This window comes from Schistocerca piceifrons, chromosome 5 (genome assembly GCF_021461385.2).
Source record: "Schistocerca piceifrons isolate TAMUIC-IGC-003096 chromosome 5, iqSchPice1.1, whole genome shotgun sequence".
Taxonomy (NCBI): domain Eukaryota; kingdom Metazoa; phylum Arthropoda; class Insecta; order Orthoptera; family Acrididae; genus Schistocerca; species Schistocerca piceifrons.
In genome coordinates, this window is record NC_060142.1 from 353,618,054 (window position 1) to 353,640,969 (window position 22,916).

The 22,916-nt window shown below is 38.6% G+C and overlaps 1 protein-coding gene across 1 annotated transcript in view; it reads left to right on the forward strand.

Moving 5' to 3' along the window:
- LOC124798417 (HEAT repeat-containing protein 1) overlaps positions 1-22,916 on the forward strand; it is a 286,351-nt gene that overhangs the window by 137,179 nt on the left and 126,256 nt on the right. The window contains exons 11-13 of the mRNA XM_047261815.1: positions 4,404-4,655; positions 15,029-15,246; positions 18,534-18,677. Coding sequence (XP_047117771.1) covers positions 4,404-4,655; positions 15,029-15,246; positions 18,534-18,677 — 614 coding nt within the window. The remainder of the gene's footprint in view (positions 1-4,403; positions 4,656-15,028; positions 15,247-18,533; positions 18,678-22,916) is intronic.

A 22,916-nucleotide genomic window follows, 5' to 3' on the forward strand; every position in this document is an offset into this window, starting at 1 on the left:
GGTGCCATGCGGGTGCCCATAGCCGTACCCCAGATTTGTTTGTAGCTAATGCCTTCAAAGGAGAAGTAATTGTTGGTGAGGATAGAGTTGGTCATGATGACTAGGAAGGAGGTTGTTGGTTTGGAATCCGCCAGACATTGGGAAAGGTAGTGTTCGTTAGCGTTAAGGCCATGGGCATTAGGAATGTTAGTGTACAGGGAGGTGGCATCAGTAGTGACGAGCAGGGCACTGTGTGGTAGACAGGAACTGTGGAGAGTCGGTGGAGGAAATGGTTGGTATCTTTTATATAGGAGGGTAGTTTCCAGGTACTAGGTTGAAGGTGTTGGTCTATGAAAGCAGAGATTATTTCAGTGGGGGCACAGTAAGGTGTCGCGGGTGGTTAGGTTTATGGACTTAGGAAGGGTGTGGAAGGTAGGAGTGCGGGGAGTGGTAGGGGTGAGTAAAGTGATGGACTCCGGGGATAGGTTCTGGGATGGGCCTAAGAATTTGAGTAGTGACTGGAGATCCTGCTGCATTACTGGAATGGGGTCACTGTGGCAAGGTTTGTAAGTGGAAGTATCTGACAGCTGGTGGAGTCCTTCTGCCGGGTAATCCTTGTGGTTCAAAAAAACAATGGTGGAGCCTTTGTCTGCAGGTAGGATTATAAGGTCGGGATCAGTTTTTAGATGGTGGACTGTGGTTTTTTCTGCAGATGTAAGGTTAGTTTGCATGTTGAGGGATTTGAGGAATGATGGTGAGGCAAGGTTTGAGGTCAAGAAATTCTGGTAAGTTAACAGGGGGTGGTGGTGGTGGGAAGGGAGGGGGAGGGGGGCAGTTGGGGTTGATCACGGTTGGATGGAGGAGTGTACTGAGTTACACAAGGTTCAGTATTGGTCCTTGGTTGAGTCTGATTGGTAGGGTTGGTGGCAAAAAAGTGTTTCCATTGTGGGAATGGGAGAAGGAGAGAAGGTCTTTAACAAGTCTTGCATGATTGAATTTGGGAGTGGGGCAAAAGGTGAGGCCTTTGGAAAAGACTGATATTTTTGTTGGGTTAAGGCTTCTGGAGGAAAGGTTCATGACTGTGTTGCGGGTCTGTTTAGGTTCTGGATTCTGTGTGGTGGTGGGAGAGAGTTTTGGAGGGTGGGGTAAGTGTAGTAGGTCTGTGGGATTTGCCAGCTATGAGGGGACGTGGGGGAGGTTTGGAGGTTGTTGTAGAGGTGGTGGACAGTGATACTCCAAGGCGGGAGTAGGAAGTGAGCAGGATGGAGAGCTTTTTGAGGTGGTATTGTGCATGTTGCTCAAGTTACTACAGGGCAAGAGTTTCAGTGTGTGTTATGGGTTATGGGAATTTGGGATTGCATAGCAGTATAATTTTGTGGATAGAGAGAAGGTACTACAAGGAGGTTTGAGCTTGGTTGATATGGTTTTGCAGGACTATGTTGGTAAGGGCTAAGGATTGGTGGAATCGGGAACAGGTGGAGGTCATTGTGGAAGGAGGAGTGTAAGCCAGAGATGAGTAATTTGATGGTAAGGCCATTAGGGGTGATTGCGTAAGCCAAGCAACAACACAGGAACAGTATGTGAGACTAGGATCTGGCTAGGGATAAGGAAACTTTTATGTATTGATGCAGATGGAAGGAGCAAGGGTCCATGGTGGTGGAAAAATGCGAAAAATTATGTAAATATTGTATAATTACATCCAAAAAATTTCACAAAAATACATCTAAACATGTATGAAAATTCACAGAAAGGATGAAATGCATGCAAAAGGAGGAAACAAAATGAAATCTGAGGGAGTCGACAATAGCAGTAGGCGAAAACTCACTAAAATTGGTGAGAAGTCACAAGGATCAAAGTAAAGAATAAATAATAAAAACATAAATATTAATGTGGGTAGCAGGTCTGAGGCTGGATAAGTGTGAAGAAGGGGGACGGCAGATGAATTGCGCAGATGGGAACTTTCCCTGCAATACTTCCTATGTCACTGTAACCCTCCTGCCCTCAACTTTCATTAGCCACTGTCCTCATCCATCCAGCCCCTTCCCTGTTCCCAATACAGAACTATGCAGCTGTCATTCCATCACCACACCTAGTCTTTTTATTTCTTTCTTTTTCCACTACTTCCCCCCTCCCCCTTTCCCCATCTCTCCCGTGCCCTCTGTCTAACCTGCAGCACTTCACTGTCTGCCACCACTATTCCTCTCCCTCCTTGCCACAGCCTCCTCCTTACCCCCACCCAGTCACCACTCCCATCATGCACTGGTGCTGCTGCTCCGCAGTGTGGTTTCAGTTGCCTGAGACTGCAGTCGTGTGTGTGAGATGCATTTGTGTGTGTGTGTGTGTGTGTGTGTGGTGTGTGTGTGTTGCATTGACGCATGCCTTAATGGCCAAAAGCTTTAATTGTGAGACTCTTTTTGTTATGCTTATCTGCGACTCAGTATCTCCTCTATATGGTGAGTGGCAACTTCCCTTTTCGTGATATTGTTGCATTCCATCCTGGATTTTCCATTGTTTGAACATTTTATTAAACCTTTTTCTTCTAAATTGCATTGTTTTCTTGTGTGTCTGGCCCCAGTTGAACATAATTTGCACGTATTTATATGCAAAACTGGGCCCTAATTTGCATGAATTCTACTTACGACAGTTCCTGCTCGGTTCTACCTGTCGCATGAGTCTGCTTTTAAATTAGTATCTGTTACCCAGAAGCTGCCACTGTTTTATCTCAGTGGTTCACATATTGCATTATGCATTTTCTGTGCATTAAATGCTGCTTAGTGCAAACTTGGGAGTTTCGTGTTTGATAGATTTAGTTTTCAGTATTTCATACAGTTATTTACCGAATTTAAAATTTTAAGTGCTCTCATAATCTACTTATTAAGGCTATAATCTGACATTAAAAATTTAACATAGTAAGTCAATTATTATAGTTGTAAACTGTGTATGTATGTAATGAGGCAACGTAACTCAAGGCGCACAAATTACTAGGACTATACGCATCTGTTATTTGAGAGTGACAGCACTTAGTGACTTCAAACAAACTTTATATGTAATTTCCAACCTATATGAAACTTTTTCTCACTGTGACCCTACACAAAATTATGAAAGGAAAAAAAAGGCATATCACTTACTACAGTTTTGCGGTTCGGGCATGATGTAATTTAATACTTCTTTGCTACGAACTCTATTCTCAACACATTTTACAGACAGTATCCATATACACCACAGAATGAATCAGCAAAATTATATAATTGTATGACATATAATTTGGGATATATGAGACCCTTTCATAAATGTAGTCTTACAATTAATTCCCCACAGAAAAAAAATGAACCATTAATTCATATGACAAAATTGACTGTTTTAGGAACTAGTTTGTAATGCTATTGTATCACGAATTAGTCAATCAAACATGTAGTAGTATCCATCTGGAGCAATTTATGATGGGATGATGACATGTCTTATTGTGGAAGGAGGGAGATGCCAGTTAGAGGTTCATGAGAAGGACGTGAATGTATTTGATTCACAAAAGGGGGCACATACAGTGTTCATTGTATAGAATTCTTACCAAGTTTATCTATGGAACAAAGACATAGCAATAAATGTTTGGGACAATAATGTTACAGATATGGTCAATAAACTCAAGTGGGAGCAACACTAGAAATATGTAATGCGCAGGGAAGACTTATGTTAAAAATAGAATATAAAAAGAGGTGATACGGGTACAGTGTGTGACCTTAGCCACTCACTGTGTAATGATATGTGGAATACGGACATAGTTCTTCTTGAAAAGAGACTATTGAGGAAGGAAAAATTGCAGAACTTCTTAGTAGTCTGTAAGTATCCCCTCACTTTAGAGGTACTTGATCTCTTGGCATTGATAAATTATCGTTATTGATTCTAGACAGTAAGTTCTGCATAACCTCTTATAGTAAATGAGTCCCATTATTTCTTTATGTAAGGAAAATATTGTTGTTCAGAATAAAAGTAATGAAAATACTATTAGTTATTTTAGACAATGGAAGATTATCCACTCACCATATCAGGAACATGTTGAATATTGCTGCCAGACAGAGGCTGTATCAGGTGAAAACAAGGCTTTGGAATAAGAATGAAGTTTTTCTGTTCCTCTAGCGTGCATAATATTTTTTTTTAAATTTTTATTTTATTTTATTTTATTTTGCTGTACTTTCAGCTTTCCTCTTTTTGTTGGCAAGACATTTAGAAAGATACTCAGAGCAAGCATTGAACCATGCTTTTTAAATTTTGTTCCTGTCAGCAATGTGCTATTGTATATGCCTTTGGTGACTGACAAGTAGTTATTCATGTCCTGCAACAAATAATGTTAAAATTGTTATATTATGTTTTATGTATGCCTGGGTAGTGCTATAATAGTAATGTTGGATTTGTTTTTTATTTTGTTTCAGGAAATGTTGATGAAACTTGTTTGCTTGGGTAACAGAATTATGATTAATGCTGGAAAGAGTGACAAGAAACTAGATTATTATTCTTCCTCAATATTAAGAGGCATTGTGAAACGACTTGATGAGGAGACAGTAGACTGCCTGAAGCATCCAGCATGTTTCGTATTCTTTGAAACAATGCTTCTTGATCAGAAAACACATGTTTTTGATGAAGATGAAAAAGTTATCTGCCCATCTGTACTCGCTATGGAACAGGTACTGTATTAAATTAAATCAAATCTCAGCCATTTAATATCTGTGTTAAATTTTCATTTGTGTTTTGCAGCTGCACGGCAAAAAATTTTGCTTGCTTGTGTCTTTTCATTTACCCCAGTGAGGTTAAAAAAAATTGTAAAAATCTGTGCTATTGAAATAAACATTGCCACCCACAGCTATTGACCAAAATAATGTGAACACATTTGTGAAGCAGTACTCAAAGGAAACTTGTAGCACCCTCTAGTCTTCCAAAAAAAGAAGATAGAGGCAGGCAAGAACATACACACATAACGTGTTGCTTGCAGTGAGTGAGTAAAATATATTTGCAGTGTCCCTAAACTGTGCTACGAATGATTTCTCAGTTTTCAGGAGAGATGATACAGTTAGCTGTATTGCTAAAAGTTACGTAGCATGAACTGCATGTGGTAAATATCCACAATAGGTTGGCCAGTTGTAAATCATTGATTATAATGCAGAGTCTCGAAATGATGCAGTTAATGTTACAAGCATACAAATTTGACTCATTAAAAATTGTAGAGTGTCTTATGGTCATATGAGATTGTGAATTGGTAAGACACAGGACTTGCATGTGGGAGGGTGGTGGTTCAAACTCCCGTCCGACCATGCAGGTGTCGGTTTTTCGTGGTTTCTCTAAATCACATATGGTACATGCCTTTTTTGAAAAGGACACTGCTGATTTCCTTCAGCATCCTTCCCCAGTCCAAGTATGTGCTTCATTTCTAATGACCCCTTTGTTAGATGTGACATGCCAATTTTGATAAAAGGGCATATTACATCTCTTGAGTCCTCATAATGATGAAAGATGCTCCCAAGATTTGGAGAAAGTACGTTCTATTCATAACTAGCTGCGTACCCGGCATTGCCCTGGTATGTATTTAGATCAATTCTGTTAGTCCATCTCTTTCTCCCTCTTCTCTGTCCACCTCCACCAGCCCCCTCACACTCTGTCCATCTTCTGCTGCCTCCTGCCCATCTCTGTCTATATGCTACTCTTCCCCCCCCCCTCCCTGGTCTCTGCCCATCTTCTCCTTCCCCCCACTCTGCCCATCTCCATCTCTTCTGCCCATCTCCACCTCTTCTGCCCATCTCCACCTCTTCTGCCCATCTCCTCCTCTTCTGGCCATCTCCTCCTCTTCTGGCCATCTCCTCCTCTTCTGCCCATCTCCTCCTCTTCTGGCCATCTCCTCCTCTTCTGGCCATCTCCTCCTCTTCTGGCCATCTCCTCCTCTTCTGGCCATCTCCTCCTCTTCTGGCCATCTCCTCCTCTTCTGGCCATCTCCTCCTCTTCTGGCCATCTCCTCCTCTTCTGGCCATCTCCTCCTCTTCTGGCCATCTCCTCCTCTTCTGGCCATCTCCTCCTCTTCTGGCCATCTCCTCCTCTTCTGGCCATCTCCTCCTCTTGTGGCCATCTCCTCCTCTTGTGGCCATCTCCTCCTCTTGTGGCCATCTCCTCCTCTTGTGGCCATCTCCTCCTCTTGTGGCCATCTCCTCCTCTTGTGGCCATCTCCTCCTCTTGTGGCCATCTCCTCCTCTTGTGGCCATCTCCTCCTCTTCTGGCCATCTCCTCCTCTTCTGGCCATCTCCTCTTTTGACCATCTCCTCTTCTGTTCATCTTCTCCTTCCCATCCGTCTCCCAATATCCTCCTTCCCCCCCTCTCTTCCCATCTCCTCCTCTTCTGTCCATCTCCTCCTTCCCATCCCTCACCCAATCCCCTCCTTGTCCCCCTCTCTGCCCATCTCCTCTTCTGTCCATCTCCTTCCCTTGTATCTTACATTTAGCAGCATCCCTTGTATCTTACATTCAGCAGCGGATGTGGCAGAGAGGTCATAAATGTAAACATTATGACATTATCCCTGATGCAACAGTTTAACTCCATGAACAGTGAAAATGTAGTAAGCGGTAAACATTGGAAGGGCTGTCAGCGAGAAAAAGTTGCATGAAGATTTGAAATTATGTATGAAGTTTGTTGCAGGTCGCCAAGTTCTCATTCTCAAACATTGGATAGTGTGCATATAGCTATACATTATGAAATGTGTTCATAATGCAATAAATAGTGTGCAGATATGGATTAAACACTTTGAAGATTGTATGAGCATTGTAGTCATTACTTTGAAGTATATCACATAACATATGTCAGCCAAGAAAAGCATTTTCACTAATATGATAAGGTTCAAGAACAAAGAATAAATAGCTTTTTCAAGGAGTAAATATTTTTCCCAAACTCATGCAGGATTCGTCAAATCAATAATTGTCATGTAGTACTCACCTTTTAGAGCAGCCTGCTCTTCTTCTGATTTTAAGCTACCACCTTACCAAATTTAATATGTATGTACTGTTAAGGAATTATACCATTTTGTTTTTGGTTTTTTGGAAGAGTAGTGAGTGTGCACTACAGCATATTCAAGCTAAAGGGAGTATTTATCTTCATGAGGAAATGAGGAGTTATAGATTTAATTGAAAAAAAGAGATTGTTGGAAGTATTGTAAAACAAAGGTTTAAATGTAAACTGATGTTCGGTGGAGAAGGCACCAATAAATAGAAAGTTGCGAAAGAAGGTTCTAACATTGTTGAAAAGCCGGAGAGCATGCGCTTGTCTAAGTTTGTCGACACAGATGAAAATTATATATGTGGCATTAGAGAGAATTATATGGATAAGCATTAGTGTTACATTGATTTGTATTCAATGCATTGCAAGTTGTAATAAATTAAGCAGGAAAACTTTCATGACATCTTTCATGTCATTGGAGCGATAGGACATATGACATGTTAATTTTGATAAAAGGATATATCACACCTATTGAGCCTTTGTAATGATGAAACATATTCATGATATTTGAAGAAAATTAATTTTATTAGCAATTAAGTTTTCAGTGTCACACTGGTTGGAATGGCACATGATGTGTGCAGGTTTGATGAAAGACATAGGCGCATCACATCGACTACGTGGGGCGGTGAGTTAAACATCTCCACCTGCTGTGAGGCTGCTTTTTCCGTGACATCACAGCTTGGAGATTTATTTATTGTGTTTTGCAGCCACAGAGGAAATGATTGTCACGGCAACAATGTAAACTATGTGGCAAACACAAAGCACAAATAATGAATCTTGTCTGAATGCAGAAGATGTGATGATCAGTCAGTCATAATAATGTACATTGTAAGGGCAGGGGGGGATAGGGAACACCATGAAGGAATTATCTGAACGGGAAGGAAATCAGTAGATGTGATGTACATGTATATGCAAACAAATGACTACAATTTCAGAAAAATTTGATGATTTATTCAAGAGAAAGAGTTTCACACAAACCTAACAACATTGTTAACATCAGATGCTACCAGTGTGCAATTAAATATTCTCCTGTCGAGCAGGAGTTGCTAGAACTCATGATTTCAGATAAGATTTAAAATTACAAGATCAAAGATTTTTGTGATTGCTTATTGAACTTTTTTCTGAATCACCAATGAATAATGGAGGCAATTTTTTCTTCCAGTAAGTGATTTTGAATTAGTTAGGGATTAGTTCGCTGCCCTGCAATCCAGATTTAACTTCTGCATTGTTTTTCTAATAAGACAAATGCCAGAATGGTTCCTTTGAAAGGAACCCATCTGATTTTCTACCCCATTTTTCCCCAATATGAGCTTATGCTCTTTGTCAAATGTTCTAGTAATCTAAGAGTTCATAAGAATGATTTTTTTGTCATTGAGTAACAGAAGGATTCATTAATATAATAAAGGTATTTCTTTGCTTGGTTAGTCTCTGATGGTCTGAAGAGAACAAATATTTGGCTGTGAAACTTAAAACGAACAAGAGAATTGTGACTCTTTCATGAAGATAATTGATTTACCAGAAATGTCTGCATTACGTTTCTTCACTAGATGTCATGGCTGTTACGTAGCATTTCTCTATTAGACAATCATGAGTTATGGCATAACCTAAATTTTTCTTGTCCTTATTCTGCTATCTTTTGTAACTCTTAATTTGTATGCATATAATGCTCTCTGTTGTGAAAAATTGTTTGTACCACAGTAATTTAACTGTAGGGAATGGTTGCACCTTGTCACTTTGGCCCATGCAAGTATTGAACTCTTATGGCGATCATTTCGCTATGTGGGGTACCACAGCCATGTATTTATTAAAGGATGTTTTAAAGGTTTCTTCCTCAGCTGTTAGTAAGTATTCACTTTATTAAAGCTTGCATGATTGGCTGATTTTTGGCCTTGCAAGCCAGAAAATTATGTAATTATAAATGGTGGACATAGCAGATCTGAGAGTGAGCACATAATGTGCAAGTGTCAAATTTAAGAATAATGTGTTTACTGAGTGCAGTAATAGTCATCCTCAAAAATAGAGCCACATTATATTGTACATATGCAAACAATCCATGCGTATTTTTTCTGGAATTGGAGGGTGATGAACTGGGGTGTATGGATTAATTGTAATACAGTTGGTACTGCTATGCATCCAACAATAGATCCAATTTTATCATAAGGTCAATCCATATGAGTGGTCCATTTTTAAATATTTTAATTTTTATTTTTTTAAAAAAATATGTGATTGCCATATATATGAGAAGTTCAAAACAGCTTTTTAAAATAATTTATCTTGCACCTTTACTGGATCGTGGCCATTTTTATTTGTATGCACACAACGATTTTTTAGTCTGGAGACATTGGCGAAAATTTGAATATATCTGCACTGGGTTAAGTTACAACATTGCAGTTGACTTGATTGTTTTTAGAAAAGTGTCTTCTACACCATTGTCTATTACACAAAATACCCTAAATTCAAAAATAACCAGTCAAAATGACCTCCAAAGTTTGGTATCCACATTTTCAAAAATCCACTTTTTAGGCCCAAAAATAACAAAGGAGGGGTGATTTATGAGTGTCTATTTTTTTCCTATAGTTAGATATCATACACTGCTAGCCGCAAATGTTTCCTTAATTTTTTATGAATTTTTGAAATTTGAAAAGTTTCATTTTTTGTAAAGCTTGGGGCTAGTTATCTCAGGTGGGACTGAATATAAAAATATTATTTTTGCACAGTTTGGACACTTATATGATAGCAACGTACTGTAAAAATTTCAGTGTTGATATCTGACTGTGAACAACGATATGAATTTCTCAAAATGAGGAAATAATTCATCTTACTCTACAACTGATCTTATGGCTGTCACCTATTTAAATGGTTTATTCTTTCAGTGTAACAAAATTTAATTGTGACATATATTTAGTTTGCACTATCACCCAATATTCATTTAGTTTATTTATTTGTAATAATGCAATATTAAAGAATAGGAGCTTTCGCTTTCGTCCTATGGTAATAAAAATGCCCATTTATGTTTAGGTTTATTTCAATAAAGAAGTACATCATTGCTGGGTGTGGCATTGTTGTAATCAGTCTGTTTTGAAACCTCTGTTAGAGTGGATGTACATCATCGAGACTGTGAAATGTGTTATGTGCTTTGTTCTGTGTGTAATTTGTAATTAATTTTGAGAGCTTAACTGTAATGCAATAACATGTATGAACAGTTCCCTGTTGGGCAGATAGCATGTGAAGTGTGCCACAAAACAGTTTACGGTTCAGTTTCAAAAAACTTGAAAAATGTCAATGACATGGATGAAGTTAGACAAACTTTGTTTAAATTTAGAGTAAGTTCATCTGTAACATCAGTGTGTGAGTATCATGAGAAGAAATATATTTTGAAGTACAACCACATTTTTGGATGAAAGTGCTGTGATCCACATAAAGTTCATAAAAAAGCCTATTGCTAAAGGTTTGAGGGAAATAAAACTTGAACATTTTTCCTTGTTTTGTGAGAGTGAAACAGCTTCCCAAGTGAAATGTAATGTGATTCCTGGAAATTCCCTTTGCCCAAATTTTTACCGGTACTCAAAAATATTTGTTGTGAATCTAACACCAGTATCAAGTAACCTTGTTAATGACATTTATATTCCCAATGAGGAAGCTGTTAACATATTGGATTTTGCTTGTTCTAAGTTAGACGTATCTCTGCTTCGAAAATAATAAAATTAAGTAGCAGAAAAAGAAAAGCAGCTATTGAAAATAAGGTACAACAAATTTCAGACAAAATTAGAAAATTCAATAATACATATACCAACATTATTTCTAAAGAAGAAGAAAACCTACCACCAGCATCATCTGACACTGAATATTTGAGCTTAATAGAGAAATTAAAAATTAAATTTTAAGTTTGCTCCCTGACTCATGGTCAAGAGAAAAAAATAGTTCATAAATTCAACGTTACTCATCGTTTGGTTAAACTAACCCGAAAATTAGTGAAAGAGCTAGGCATTCTTCCAGTTTTAGGAAAGAAGAAAGGAGAGTAGGTATAAGTGAAGGAACAATTAAAAAGATCCAGCAGTTTTTTGAAGATGATGAAAACAGTAGAATGTGCCCAGGTTGCAAAGATAGCAAAAGAATTGTTATAAATGGAGTTAAAATAACAAAGCAGAAACGATTAGTGCTGTCAAATTTAAATGAACTTTATGTAGCTTTCAAAAATTCTCATCCTGAATGCAAAAATGGAAGGTCAAAATTTTGTGACCTCTGCCCTAAGTGGTGTATTTGGGCTGGATCCTCAGGGACACACTACGTATGTGTTTGTTTATATCATCAAAATGTCAAACTGATTATTGTGGGTGCAAAACTAAATGATCTTAACTACAAAGAGTTACTAGATTTAATGGTCTGTGACACTAACAGTTATGTCTGCATGATGAGTTTGTGTAATAAATGCCCTTGTAAGGAAACCGTTATTGAATTGTTTCATGAATATGATGAGAAAATGCCAGACAGTATTACCTTCAAACAGTGGGTCACCACTGACAGGGCAGAAATGATAACAGTGGTTGAATCTCAGGAAGAATACTTGGAATCTTTAATTGATAAGTTACAGAAACTCAAAAGTCACCACTATGTTTCTAAAATCCAAAATAAGTGTTTGAAGGACAAAAAAGGACAACTTCATGAAACTGAATGCATAGTGCTAGCTGATTTTGCAGAAAAATTTACATTTGGTTCAGGATGCAATACAAGGGTACCACTGGGTCAATGACCAGGCATTTATTCTCTACTTTAAAAATGAGAAAGATGAAGTTTGCAGTTCTTCAATTTGCATTCTAAGTGACTACTTGGAGCACAACACTTTGACTGTACATGTTTTTCAAAAGTATGTAATAAATTGCATAAAAGAAAATTTTCCCAAGGTTGAGAAGCTGATATTCTTTTTAAATGGAAGTGGTAGTCAGTATAAGAACAAAAAGAATTTTTCATATCTGTGCAACCACAAAGTAGACTTTGGATTAAAGGCATTACCTATTTTCCGATGAAAAAAGAGGAAGTGGTTCTGCATATGAAAACAACACTTCAAACCGACTTGAAAACTGTATAGCAATAAAAGGAACAAGGCATTTCTACAAATTCCTTGTCATTGCAGAAAACTTAGTTCGATGCTATGTAACATCAGAAACCGAAATTTATGAGGATCATTGTGTCAGTAAAATTATATCTCTGTCTTTAACGTTGAATGACATTGTGGCATGTTTGTATGATGGACAGTGTTGGCTTGCAGAGGTTGAAAGAATAAGTTTGGAAAACAGTGATGTTTTTGTGCATTTTTACCACCCTGTTGGCCCAAGAACATCATTCAAGAAATCTACCAGTGAGAAAGTTTGGATACCAATGAAAAATGTTTTAAGGGAACTTTCAGTGCTTTAATTTACCACAGAAACTGGGAGGTCTTATTCTGTATCACAGAAGCTATCTGAAGAAATAAGTGTTCTTAACATTTACCACCAGGTTTAGGAACAGTCGCATCTTGAAGGATGTTAATTGAAAATATTTATTTTAAGTATGTCAAAATAATATAAATGTTAATTTCAGTGATGATGTTTCCACTTCTTGTATATAATTCAGTACCTTACTTCAGTAATAAATGATTATATCCTGCCAATATCACACATGAATAGGCAACAGCCATAAGATCAGTTGTAGAGTAATGTGAATTATCTCCTCATTTTAAAAAATGTATATCTTTGTTCACAGTCAGATATCAATGTTGAAATTTTTACATCACATTGCTATCGTTTAGGTGTACAAACTGTTCAAAAATAATATTTTTATATTCATTCCCACCTGAGATAACTAACCCCAAACTTTACAAAAAATGAATTTTCAAATTTCAAAAATTCTTAAAAAATTAAGGAAACATTTGTAAGTGTTCTTGCTCTATATGAGGCTAGTAGTGTATGATGTCTGACTATAGAGGAAAAAATAGACTCTCATAAATCACTCCTTGTTTGCTATATTTGGGCCTAAAAAGTGGATTTTTGAAAATTTGGATACCAAACTTTGGAGGCCATTTTGACTGATTATTTTTGAATTTAGGGTATTTTGTGTAATAGACAATGTTGTAGAGGACACTTTTCTCAAAACAGTCATGTAAATTGCAATTTTGGATTGACCCCATGTAGCATTGTTCCAGCATCAGTCTGTGATGCATCAGTAGCATGTTAGAAGTGAAGTAGTAACCACCAGTTAACGTGTTAATGATGCCTACAAGTACTCGTTATTGCTTGTACACAGCTGAAGCAAGATGTCAATGATTGACGAAGCAGAGAACATTGGAAACTGTGTAGGAAGGAGAAAGTAAGATGTGAGCTAGTGTTGTATTTGCGATTGTCGAAAAGCAAAATGTGGCTTCAAGAAATGAATTGTAATGCTGGGCATTTCGCGTCCAAAAAGCGAAGCATCGAAACCTCGAAAAAAGGCTCTGCAATTATTGTATGTGACATCACCAATTTTAAAGCTAATCGGCGATGACCATCAAGAGTTTTTAGTTGAAATTAACTGGGCTTCTGAAGGAAAACTACCATTGCTCAATGGCTTCCAGGTAATTAGGAGGAAAATGTAGTGTATTTTCATTGCTACATGATAAATTAGCACTGTGAACAGTCCTCTATATTATTGCAAAAAAATGCCAGTCTGTTTTGAGATGGCACTTGACTACACTGTGAATAGGAAATTGGAATCCAGCGTCATGATATGAACTGGCAGCAATGTGAATTGAAGGTGTACGATGATGTTGTGAGTAACTAGCAGTGGATGAAAGCTACCACTTTACGTGATATTTAAAAGGGAAACAAATTCTGAAAATATCAGGTGGAAGAGTGAATCCAAAAGGGTGGATAGCCGATTACCTTGTTGTTGACTGAATGACTTGCATTTGACAACACCGCCCCAGTGTATTACTGAATTTATGTAACTTATTGATCCTGGACAGCTTTAGCAGACATACCACTTAGAAGTTACAAAAAAGGAACAATGACTTGGTTATTATCTCTGGATACCTAACATCCATCAGGCAGCCACTAGATGTGTGTACAAATCACTGCTCTTAAGCAGCGATATACGCAGTGGATGGCCACTGAAAACCCAAGCTCATGCCAAGTGGAAAATCAAGCAGCTGGATTTGTCTCAGATTTTTGAGGAGGTGAAATGTGAATGGGACTCTATTCTGCTACCACTGGTGGAAAAATCCTTCAGAAAACATGGTATCGCAAACTCACTGGGCAGAATCAATGGCAACACTCTATAGGAAGATGGCAATGACAACAATGATTCTTCTGCTGGTGGTGATGATGAAAGTGCTGATGAATAGAATCATTATGTTAGAATAAATTTTTGGAAATAAAACATAAGTTAAAGCCAATATTACTTTTTCTCTCCTCCCTTAAACTTAACGTGCGCAGATTACTCATGTACACTGCATGTGGTCGCTTTCATTGTAGTTAAACACCAACGTCGCTTCTGTCCATGCGAGAAACAGATAGAGCAACGTAAATACATAACATTTTGTATCTATGTTGTTGTTATATTGGTTGGTAGTATGATCTATCGGTCTTTAATTTCATGACGGGTGTGTACTTGTTGTCATATCCAGCTGTTTATATTATTTTCTTGTCCTGCATGTGAAGCATGTTGATGAATATTCTACAACTTCAGTATAGATTATGAATAAATGCCCGCTCCAGTTGCACTTTTTTTGTTTATTTTGAAAACCATGACAGCTTTTGCCCCAGGCTACTATTCAGTAGTGTCTGTCATGAATCCTGAGGGGAAAAACAGAACATTCTGTATTTACTTAGGAGGCCAGACATATATTACAGGATGGTGCTGACCTTGGTGGTTGAACCCAGCCGTGGATTTTAAAACAAAAAGAAAAGTGCAGCTTGTACTGATATTTTACTCAAAAGCGTATGTTAAGTTTAGAGGAAGCATAATAAAATTCAGTTTCATTTCAGTCAACACAGTTTTTGTTCTGATTTTCAGATTTCAAGCCAATTCTTTGAATCTGTTCCGGATCTACAGCAGCACATTTTAGGAATTATTCTGGATTTGGGATATGAAAGTGATGCGCCAGATGTGATATCTGCTATTGCACATTTGTGGAAAAGAATTACTCTTGATGCACGGCTGATTGTTGCTGAACTGGACAACATGTATAATGCGAAAATATGCACACCACCACCAAATACAAGGAAGAAAAGGTAACATTATAGTGCTATTGATTTAAAATTTAAATATTGTCTCTTTGATAATCTGACATTCCACGCCCTGATCCATAGAACACCAATTTTGTTTCTCCTGATAACGATGTCCTCCTGAGTAGTCCCTGTCTGGAGATCCAAATGGGGGACAATTTTACCTCCGGAATATTTTACCCAAGAAGACACCATCATCATTTAACCATACAGTAAAGCAGCATGCCCTCGTGAATGATTATAGCTGTAGTTTCCCCTTGCTTTCAGCCGTTCACAGTACCAGCACAGCAAGGCTGTTTTGGTTGATGTTACAAGGCCAGATCAGTCAATCATCCAGACTTGCCCCTGCAACTACTGAAATGGCTGCTGCCCTCTTCAGTAACCACACCTTTGTCTGGCCTCTCAACAGATACTCTTCCGTTGTGGTTGCACCTATGGTACGGCTATCTGTATCGCTGAGGCACACAAACCTCCCCACCAATGGCAAGGTCCATGGTTCATGGGAAGGAGGACTCTGCTGGTGATTTGGTTATTTTACAGAACAATTTTCTTTATTTCTTCCAAGTTGTCATCAGTAATTGATATGCTAAGACATCCAGGGCAGTTGTTGTCTTCAGCATCTTCTCGAGCCTGTTTGAAATGTTTATATCAGTTGTAAATTGTTGTTTTACTCATAATAGATTCGCCAAAAGCCCTAGTCACCATTTTGAGTGTGGTGCTGCACTTATTCAACTTTTCAAGCAAAATTTAATGCAAATTCTTTGATCTATCTTTTTCACAAGTGAAAATTTGCTGAGCACTCAAAAACATGTATAACCTTTTCAGCTGTCAGCAATAAACTAAATATCCGGAACAGCGGAGAATGCAAATATACATCAGGAACTTGTGTACCAAGAAGCTAAAATGTTTCTTGTGAATATCATATGTATAAAGCCAGCAAATGTGGAGTCATTACTTTTCTATCACAGCTTGTTTATGGCGCTGTGCAACCTTCTAGAAAAGATATGGCACCAAATTTTCACAATAAGAAATTGAAGAAAGGAGATGATGTTGCTTTCCAGAGGGGTTAAAGATACAGCAGTGAGATAGAAAGACAAGTGTGATGTGTCTATTTCGAGCATAAAAAAATGTGTAAATGGAAACTACAAATAAAAGGGTAAACAGATAATAAAAACCAGTGGCAGTCATATCATATAATGACACAGTGAGAGGAGTAGATAAAGTTGACCAGCATATAGCAAAAGATCCATTAACATGGAAAAGAAGGGGAAAAAATTCTACAAGAAGTATATTTCTATCTGTGTGAACTGGTTCTGGAATTCATTCAGCTTGTACAAGATATCTCATCACAGGAAGAAATTCTCTTCAAAAGTAGCTGGTCATCCAACCATGAGCACCAATTATATTCGTACTAACTGACCTCCGTTTCCCATCGTTCATCTCAGCTACTGCAAAGTGAACAGTGAAATCAGTGGTGTTCTGTAGATCAAGATTTTAAACATGGCTGTAGATGACTTACCAGGAGAATGTGTGTGCAAAGAATATCACTTTGAAAAAAGTAATGATTGTAGTTTGTACAATTAATAATATACAATAGCATGGACTTCAGCAGTGCCAATCAGAGAACTTTCGAGAATAAATTGATGGCTAGCAAAGAAGTTTGTCTTATTAAATTATAAAAGGCAAGTGCAATGGCTTAGTAGATGCTAGTTGTTAAAGCGATTTGGTTGAGATAGATGTGAATATGGAAATGAGTAATGTGTATGTTCCAGAACATAAGTCTGATTCAGCCGGCCATCCGAATTACTTAACACTTCACTTCAGGGAAAGGACCTGTTGATTATGTATTTTATCGGCTGTATGGCATTCGATATGAATTGTCACTTTGGAAAGGATCAATTGGACAAAGGAAGTTTAACTCATTTTCCAAAATTGACTTCATCGAAGGACTCTGGTATTAACTAACAGATCCACCTATTCTACATAATCTTAAGAAATGTTTCTAGTTTTGAGTTAACAATGTTACAGCATTGCAGAATGATTTTAATCTGTTTTCCTCTCCACATTTGCATGACATTTGCTTTGATCTGCAGCTTGAAGTACTGTAATTAAATTGTAGCATGACACAGAATATAATGACAAGTTCAGTAAAAAGAGAAACATTCCAGACTTCTACAAACACTTCCCTCAGTACTGATTCCCTGCTTACACAAGGCTGCTACAGGCATACTGTTTTTTACTTTCCATTGACGTCTGTAAACTGTTTTCAACAGTGAGAAATCATAACATGTGTTTGCGAAACTCATTTTCAGACCCACGATGCACATGAACGCCCTTGAATAAGGAAAAAAGAATGAAATGATTGAGGGTGCGAGAGTTGATTAAAAATCATTACATGTGTAATGTGTGATTAAGAAATATGAGAAATCTGTACTCACGTAATATTTAAATGATGTAGTAACATTATGGTTTTACTGATGTGAGGTTATGCAGTGGTTAACACACTGGTTACACATTCTGGAGGATGACGGTTCACTCCCGCATCTGGCCATTCCAATTTATGGTTTTTGTGATTTCCCTTATTTGCCTGGGTGGTTCCTTTGGAAGGGCATGGCCGATTTCCTTCCCCGTCTTTGACATCATCCTAACTTGGGCTCCGTCTCTAATGATTTGATGTAGAAATACTTGGTGTCCACTCTGAAGTTTTCACTTGGCTCTCCCCTTCCTACCCTGTGCTGTGATGATGGAGAAGATGGGTACAGTACTCGCAGCTGGCAGGCCTGTGCTCAACGTCTACTCAGGGGGCTTATTGGCTATGAAGCTCTGTTCTAAAGCTTTTGACACATTCTTGCTTTCCTATCACACTTCAGTTTGATCTTGTGTCTTTATTCACTGATTATCAGGCTCTTGTGTGATTTCCACATGGAGACATCTATTACATTTTGTTAATTATTCTGCTGCCAATTATCTATTTCTTTTAATAACAGCACTACTTTTTTCTGCACGTTTCCACTGTCCACATTTTTGCATCACAATTTGTTTTTCCATCATGCTGAATTTATAGTGTGAGAGAAAGTTTATGTTTATGTGTATCACTAGCTTGTCTATACAGAAGTCTTGCACATGTCTTCAACAGGAACTTTATCTGTTTGGTTACTCTGTTTGTTTCTATATTTAATTCTTAATGCATGACTGAAAAGTAAGAAATTAGACCAAGCTGCAAATTGTAATCATGTTACTGAGCTGTTATTGAGAAAAAAACATTTGTTTGTTTTCTGTTTTGTATTTTGTAGGGTTATAAAAACAGCTCCATCCTTGGAAATTCTCAAAACGTCAGCATGGAAGCGGGGTGTTACTTTGCTTGAATTAATTCAGAATAAGAAGAAGTTGTATTCTGTTCACCATATTTTACCTGTGCTTTTTGGAATACTCCAGCGGTAAGCAATTAGAAATTTAACTTCATTGTACTCTTCTTATTGATGTGATATTCTCATAGCAAATTACTTTGCATATGTATCTGATGTTTTAAATAAGTTGATTGTAGCTTCTCTCCTCAATATACGTCTGAAAACATAAAAGCAAATAAATGTTATGGATGAGTTTTAACCAATAAGGTAATGGTTGCCTTCCCTCAGTTTTTTATTTATTTCATTTTTATCCTGGAATTTCTTGAATTGAAATATTACAGTAATAAATGTTTCATTGCTACTCAATCACCTTCTCAGTTATTTGTACTGCTTTGATATGATACAGGACAGACAAGTAATAGCAGTAAATAAGGTGATGCCAGAGAAGTGGTGGGTAACAAAAGAAATCTCTCAATTCGTCGATGAAACAAGGAAGTACAAAAATATTAAGGAAAAGAAAGGAAAGCTGCCTTATAAGCCATTTATAAATGAAATCAGTAGGAAGTGAAGAAAGCTACTGCGAGAGGGCTTCAGAAAAATGCAAAGAAATAGTTATTGAAAGGACAGATTCAGCATATAGTAAACTCAAAACAATTGAAGTGCAGTGTTGAAATGTAGTGTAGTGCTACTTACACAAGTGTTTACTCTGTACAGTGATTATCTTCAACAGAATCTCTCTTCGATTTATATTTGCTCTTTGTTTTGTAATTTTTCTGTTGTTTGATTCTCTGTAAAAACATCAAATGTGTTGCTGGATAATTCTGAATTTTGCAGTGAAGTGAATTTATTAAACCCGCAACAATTGGTGACCCCGACGTGCTATTCAGCGGTCACTGACACCTATTACCATGCCGCGTCGAGCCGTGTAAGGAACATTCAGATCAACAGCGTTGCGCTTCTTTTGCATTGTCTTAACCATAACTCTGCAATGTTAGACCTTCTATCAACTGCAGACGTCCTTGTAGGTTCAGAAATCAGTCTCAGAATGGTAAAATTGCTATCATTTTGGCAGCAGAATCCTGTCCTGTGGTGCACTCAGTTAAAAAGCGAATTCGTGCTAGAGCATGTAACTGCAGCCGACAGAAAGTATAGTTCTGTTGTTGCAGCACTCAATGAAGATACATGGCTGTGGAGGTGCGAGACATTCTGGCATCACCACCAAGTGGGGCTCGCACTCCATCGCAGCTACTGGGACACCTGTGTTTGTTAGCGAGCAGTGCCATTAATGAAGAAATCCTGCGGAATATTTGATTAGTGTGCCTGCCACCTGACATTCGATTCCATGATCACAACACATTGGCAACTCATGTTAATGTTAAACTTAGGCCTGCAATGTAAATTTGAGTGGCAATTTGTCATAGCAGACATAATGCACCCCATAGTCAGAGTGGACTTCCTATTGTTCTATGGACTTCTGTCTAATCTATGTCATCAGCACCTCTTTGATACCACTACCAACCTGGTAAGCCAAGGATGAGTATGTTGTGCAGTGCAGATGGTAACTGGTGACTCTCCATTTGTGAAGCTCCTCAAGCGGTTTCTAGAGACCTTATGCCAGATGCTTACACCTGTGCAGCACTTGACAGTACACTATATACTAACCAAACCAGGACCACCACATTATGCTTGGGTGCACCACCTGACACATGAGAAACTGAAAGAAGTGAAGCAGGAATTATTGTTCATGCTTACAAAGGGAATCTACCGCCCATTTAGCAGCAGTTGGGCATCTTCATTGCATGTCATCCTAAAGAACAAGAAAGGATGGCACCTATGTGGAGGTTATAGACAATTCAATACCAGAACCATCCCTGACAGGTATCCGATACCACAGAGCGAAGATTTTCCATTCAACATGCTTGGTAGCCCATTTTTACTACGTTGGATTAAGTGTGTGCATTCTACCAAATACCTGTGCCATCAGATTTCAACACTAAGACTCCCATCCCCACACTGCTCACGTACTCTATAATGCCTTTTGAACTTTGTAATGCTGCTCCACTGTTACAACAATTCATGAATGAGATTACACACGAGCTACATTTTTGTTTTAAGTACGTTCATGACAGTTTGGTCATGTCAAGCTTTAAGGCAGAACACATGTTGTACTTACGGCAAATTTTCACTCGTCTTTATGCACACAATCTGCTTATCAGCCTGTCGAAGTTCATCTCCGGAGCAGCTGAGATTCAGTTCCTAGGCTTCACTATCAATGCTCAAGGTATACGACCGCCACAAGAGAAAATCGAAGCTATAGTTAATTTTCCCCAGCCTCTAACAGTTAGAGAATTACAACTGTACTACTTCATACAAAATGGTAAGGTGAGATGGGCTACAGAGTGGTGCAGCAGCTGTCATCGTACAGAAACTGGATGGGAGCAGAAATGATTAGCAAACACATACATACAGTAAACAGGAGTTTTACTTAACTTACAGTTTTCTCCAAGCGTTACAAAGAAACTTTACAAAAGAACAAACAGCAACAAAGTCTAGCTGTTCCAAGAAACAAACTAAGAGTGTCGTGCAGTGTGAGGCTCCCGCTACTAATGTGTGAGTGTACTGTTGAAGGTTGACTGAGGCTGAAGACTGCAACTGAGACTGGGCCTTGTAGCTACCGCCAGCCATCCTATATCACGGCAGCAGATGGCACTTGTAGTCAGAGACACTGAAGCCATGCCTCAGCGGGTGCACATGATTGAATCCACCAGTTCCCTGCATGGCCACAATTAGCATTTGTCAGAAATGTGCAGTTCTGTTGCCAACTGTGAGATGCCAGTGAGGGTGGTATTGTTCCATGACACCACAGTTTCATTCGCAGTCATGCCCTCCTGGATGCACAGTTGAATGAAATTTTGCATGGTGCACAAAGGCCAAAGAACAAACTACCGTGGAGTTGCAAGGCGGAGTTAGCATTTACCAAAGTGAAGACTGTTATCACAGAAGCTACTCTGTTAGTGCACCCAGTTCCTCAGGCGCCTTTTGCTCTAATGGTCAACACACGTGCCACTGCAATTGGTGGTGCAGTGCAACAGCAAATAGGTGAATACTGGCAGGCTTTGGCTTTTTCCAGTCAAAATTAATTGCCATCACAGTGAAACTGGTCCACTTAATGTTTGTGAACTGTATGCCACATATGCCTGCATTGAGAAGTTTCACCATGTGTTAGAGAGACGGCAGTTCACCCTAGTCACGCACCACAAGCCACTACCTTATACTTTCCACCAGCGTCCAAAGAAATCATCACCACGTCAGCTGCTTCATCTAGTCTATATCAGACAGCTCACCACCCATGTAGTCTTACGTCGAGGGAGATTTGAATGTGCCAATGGATGAAGCAATCATTGTTACAGTTGATTTCTGAGCTCTCATCGCAGCACAACAAGCAGACAGTGAGCAGTGAGACTTTTTGACGCAACCATCAGGCCTACAGCTCCAGCGTGTTTTACAGTATCACTGTCAGACGTGCTCATGAGGTTGCAACTACCAAACCGCAGCAATTTGTGACTTGACTTTCAGCAGCAGGGAATCACCTCTGGTCATGGCCTATGGCTTCCTGGATTACGGGGCGCTATGAACATAGTGAAGCAAGCTTTTGTCTGACCAAATATGGACAAAGATTATAAGGAACATGTGCACAATTATATGGTCTGCAGAATGAAGTTGGCCGGCATGTCAGGGCACCTCTTGGCATGTTTGTTCCACTGAACCGAAGAGTTGAGCATGTGCATCTGCACATAATCAAACTGCTCCCACCATCAGAATGATCTATGTACTGTCTTACAACCATTGATCATTTCACACATTGGCAGGGCATGTTCCATATGATTGACATTACCGCCAAAGCCATGGTGACCACATTCTTTTGGGGATGGATCACCCAATTCAGTGTACAACTACAAGTTACAACAGACCAAAGAAGGCAATTAAAGTCTTACCTTTTCAAAGCACTCACTGTTCTACTTGGTATGAAGCATATTAGAACCACAGCTTACCACCAGGCAGCAGATGGCTTAGTTGAGCGAATGCTTTGGCAGTTGAAAGTCTCTCTTCAGTGTTGCATTTGAGATGTGGTGTTACACAAGGATGTTCAAAATTAAGAGGAACGATAAGATAAGAATTGAGGTTCTCTCAACAAAAGGATTATGTGGAAAACACTAACTGGAAGAATGGACTGGATGAGAGGGATGATAGGATGTGTGTTAGGGTGTGATGGGGTAACTTCCTTCGTATTAGAGAAAGCTGGAAGGTAAACATGATGGGCAAGACAGA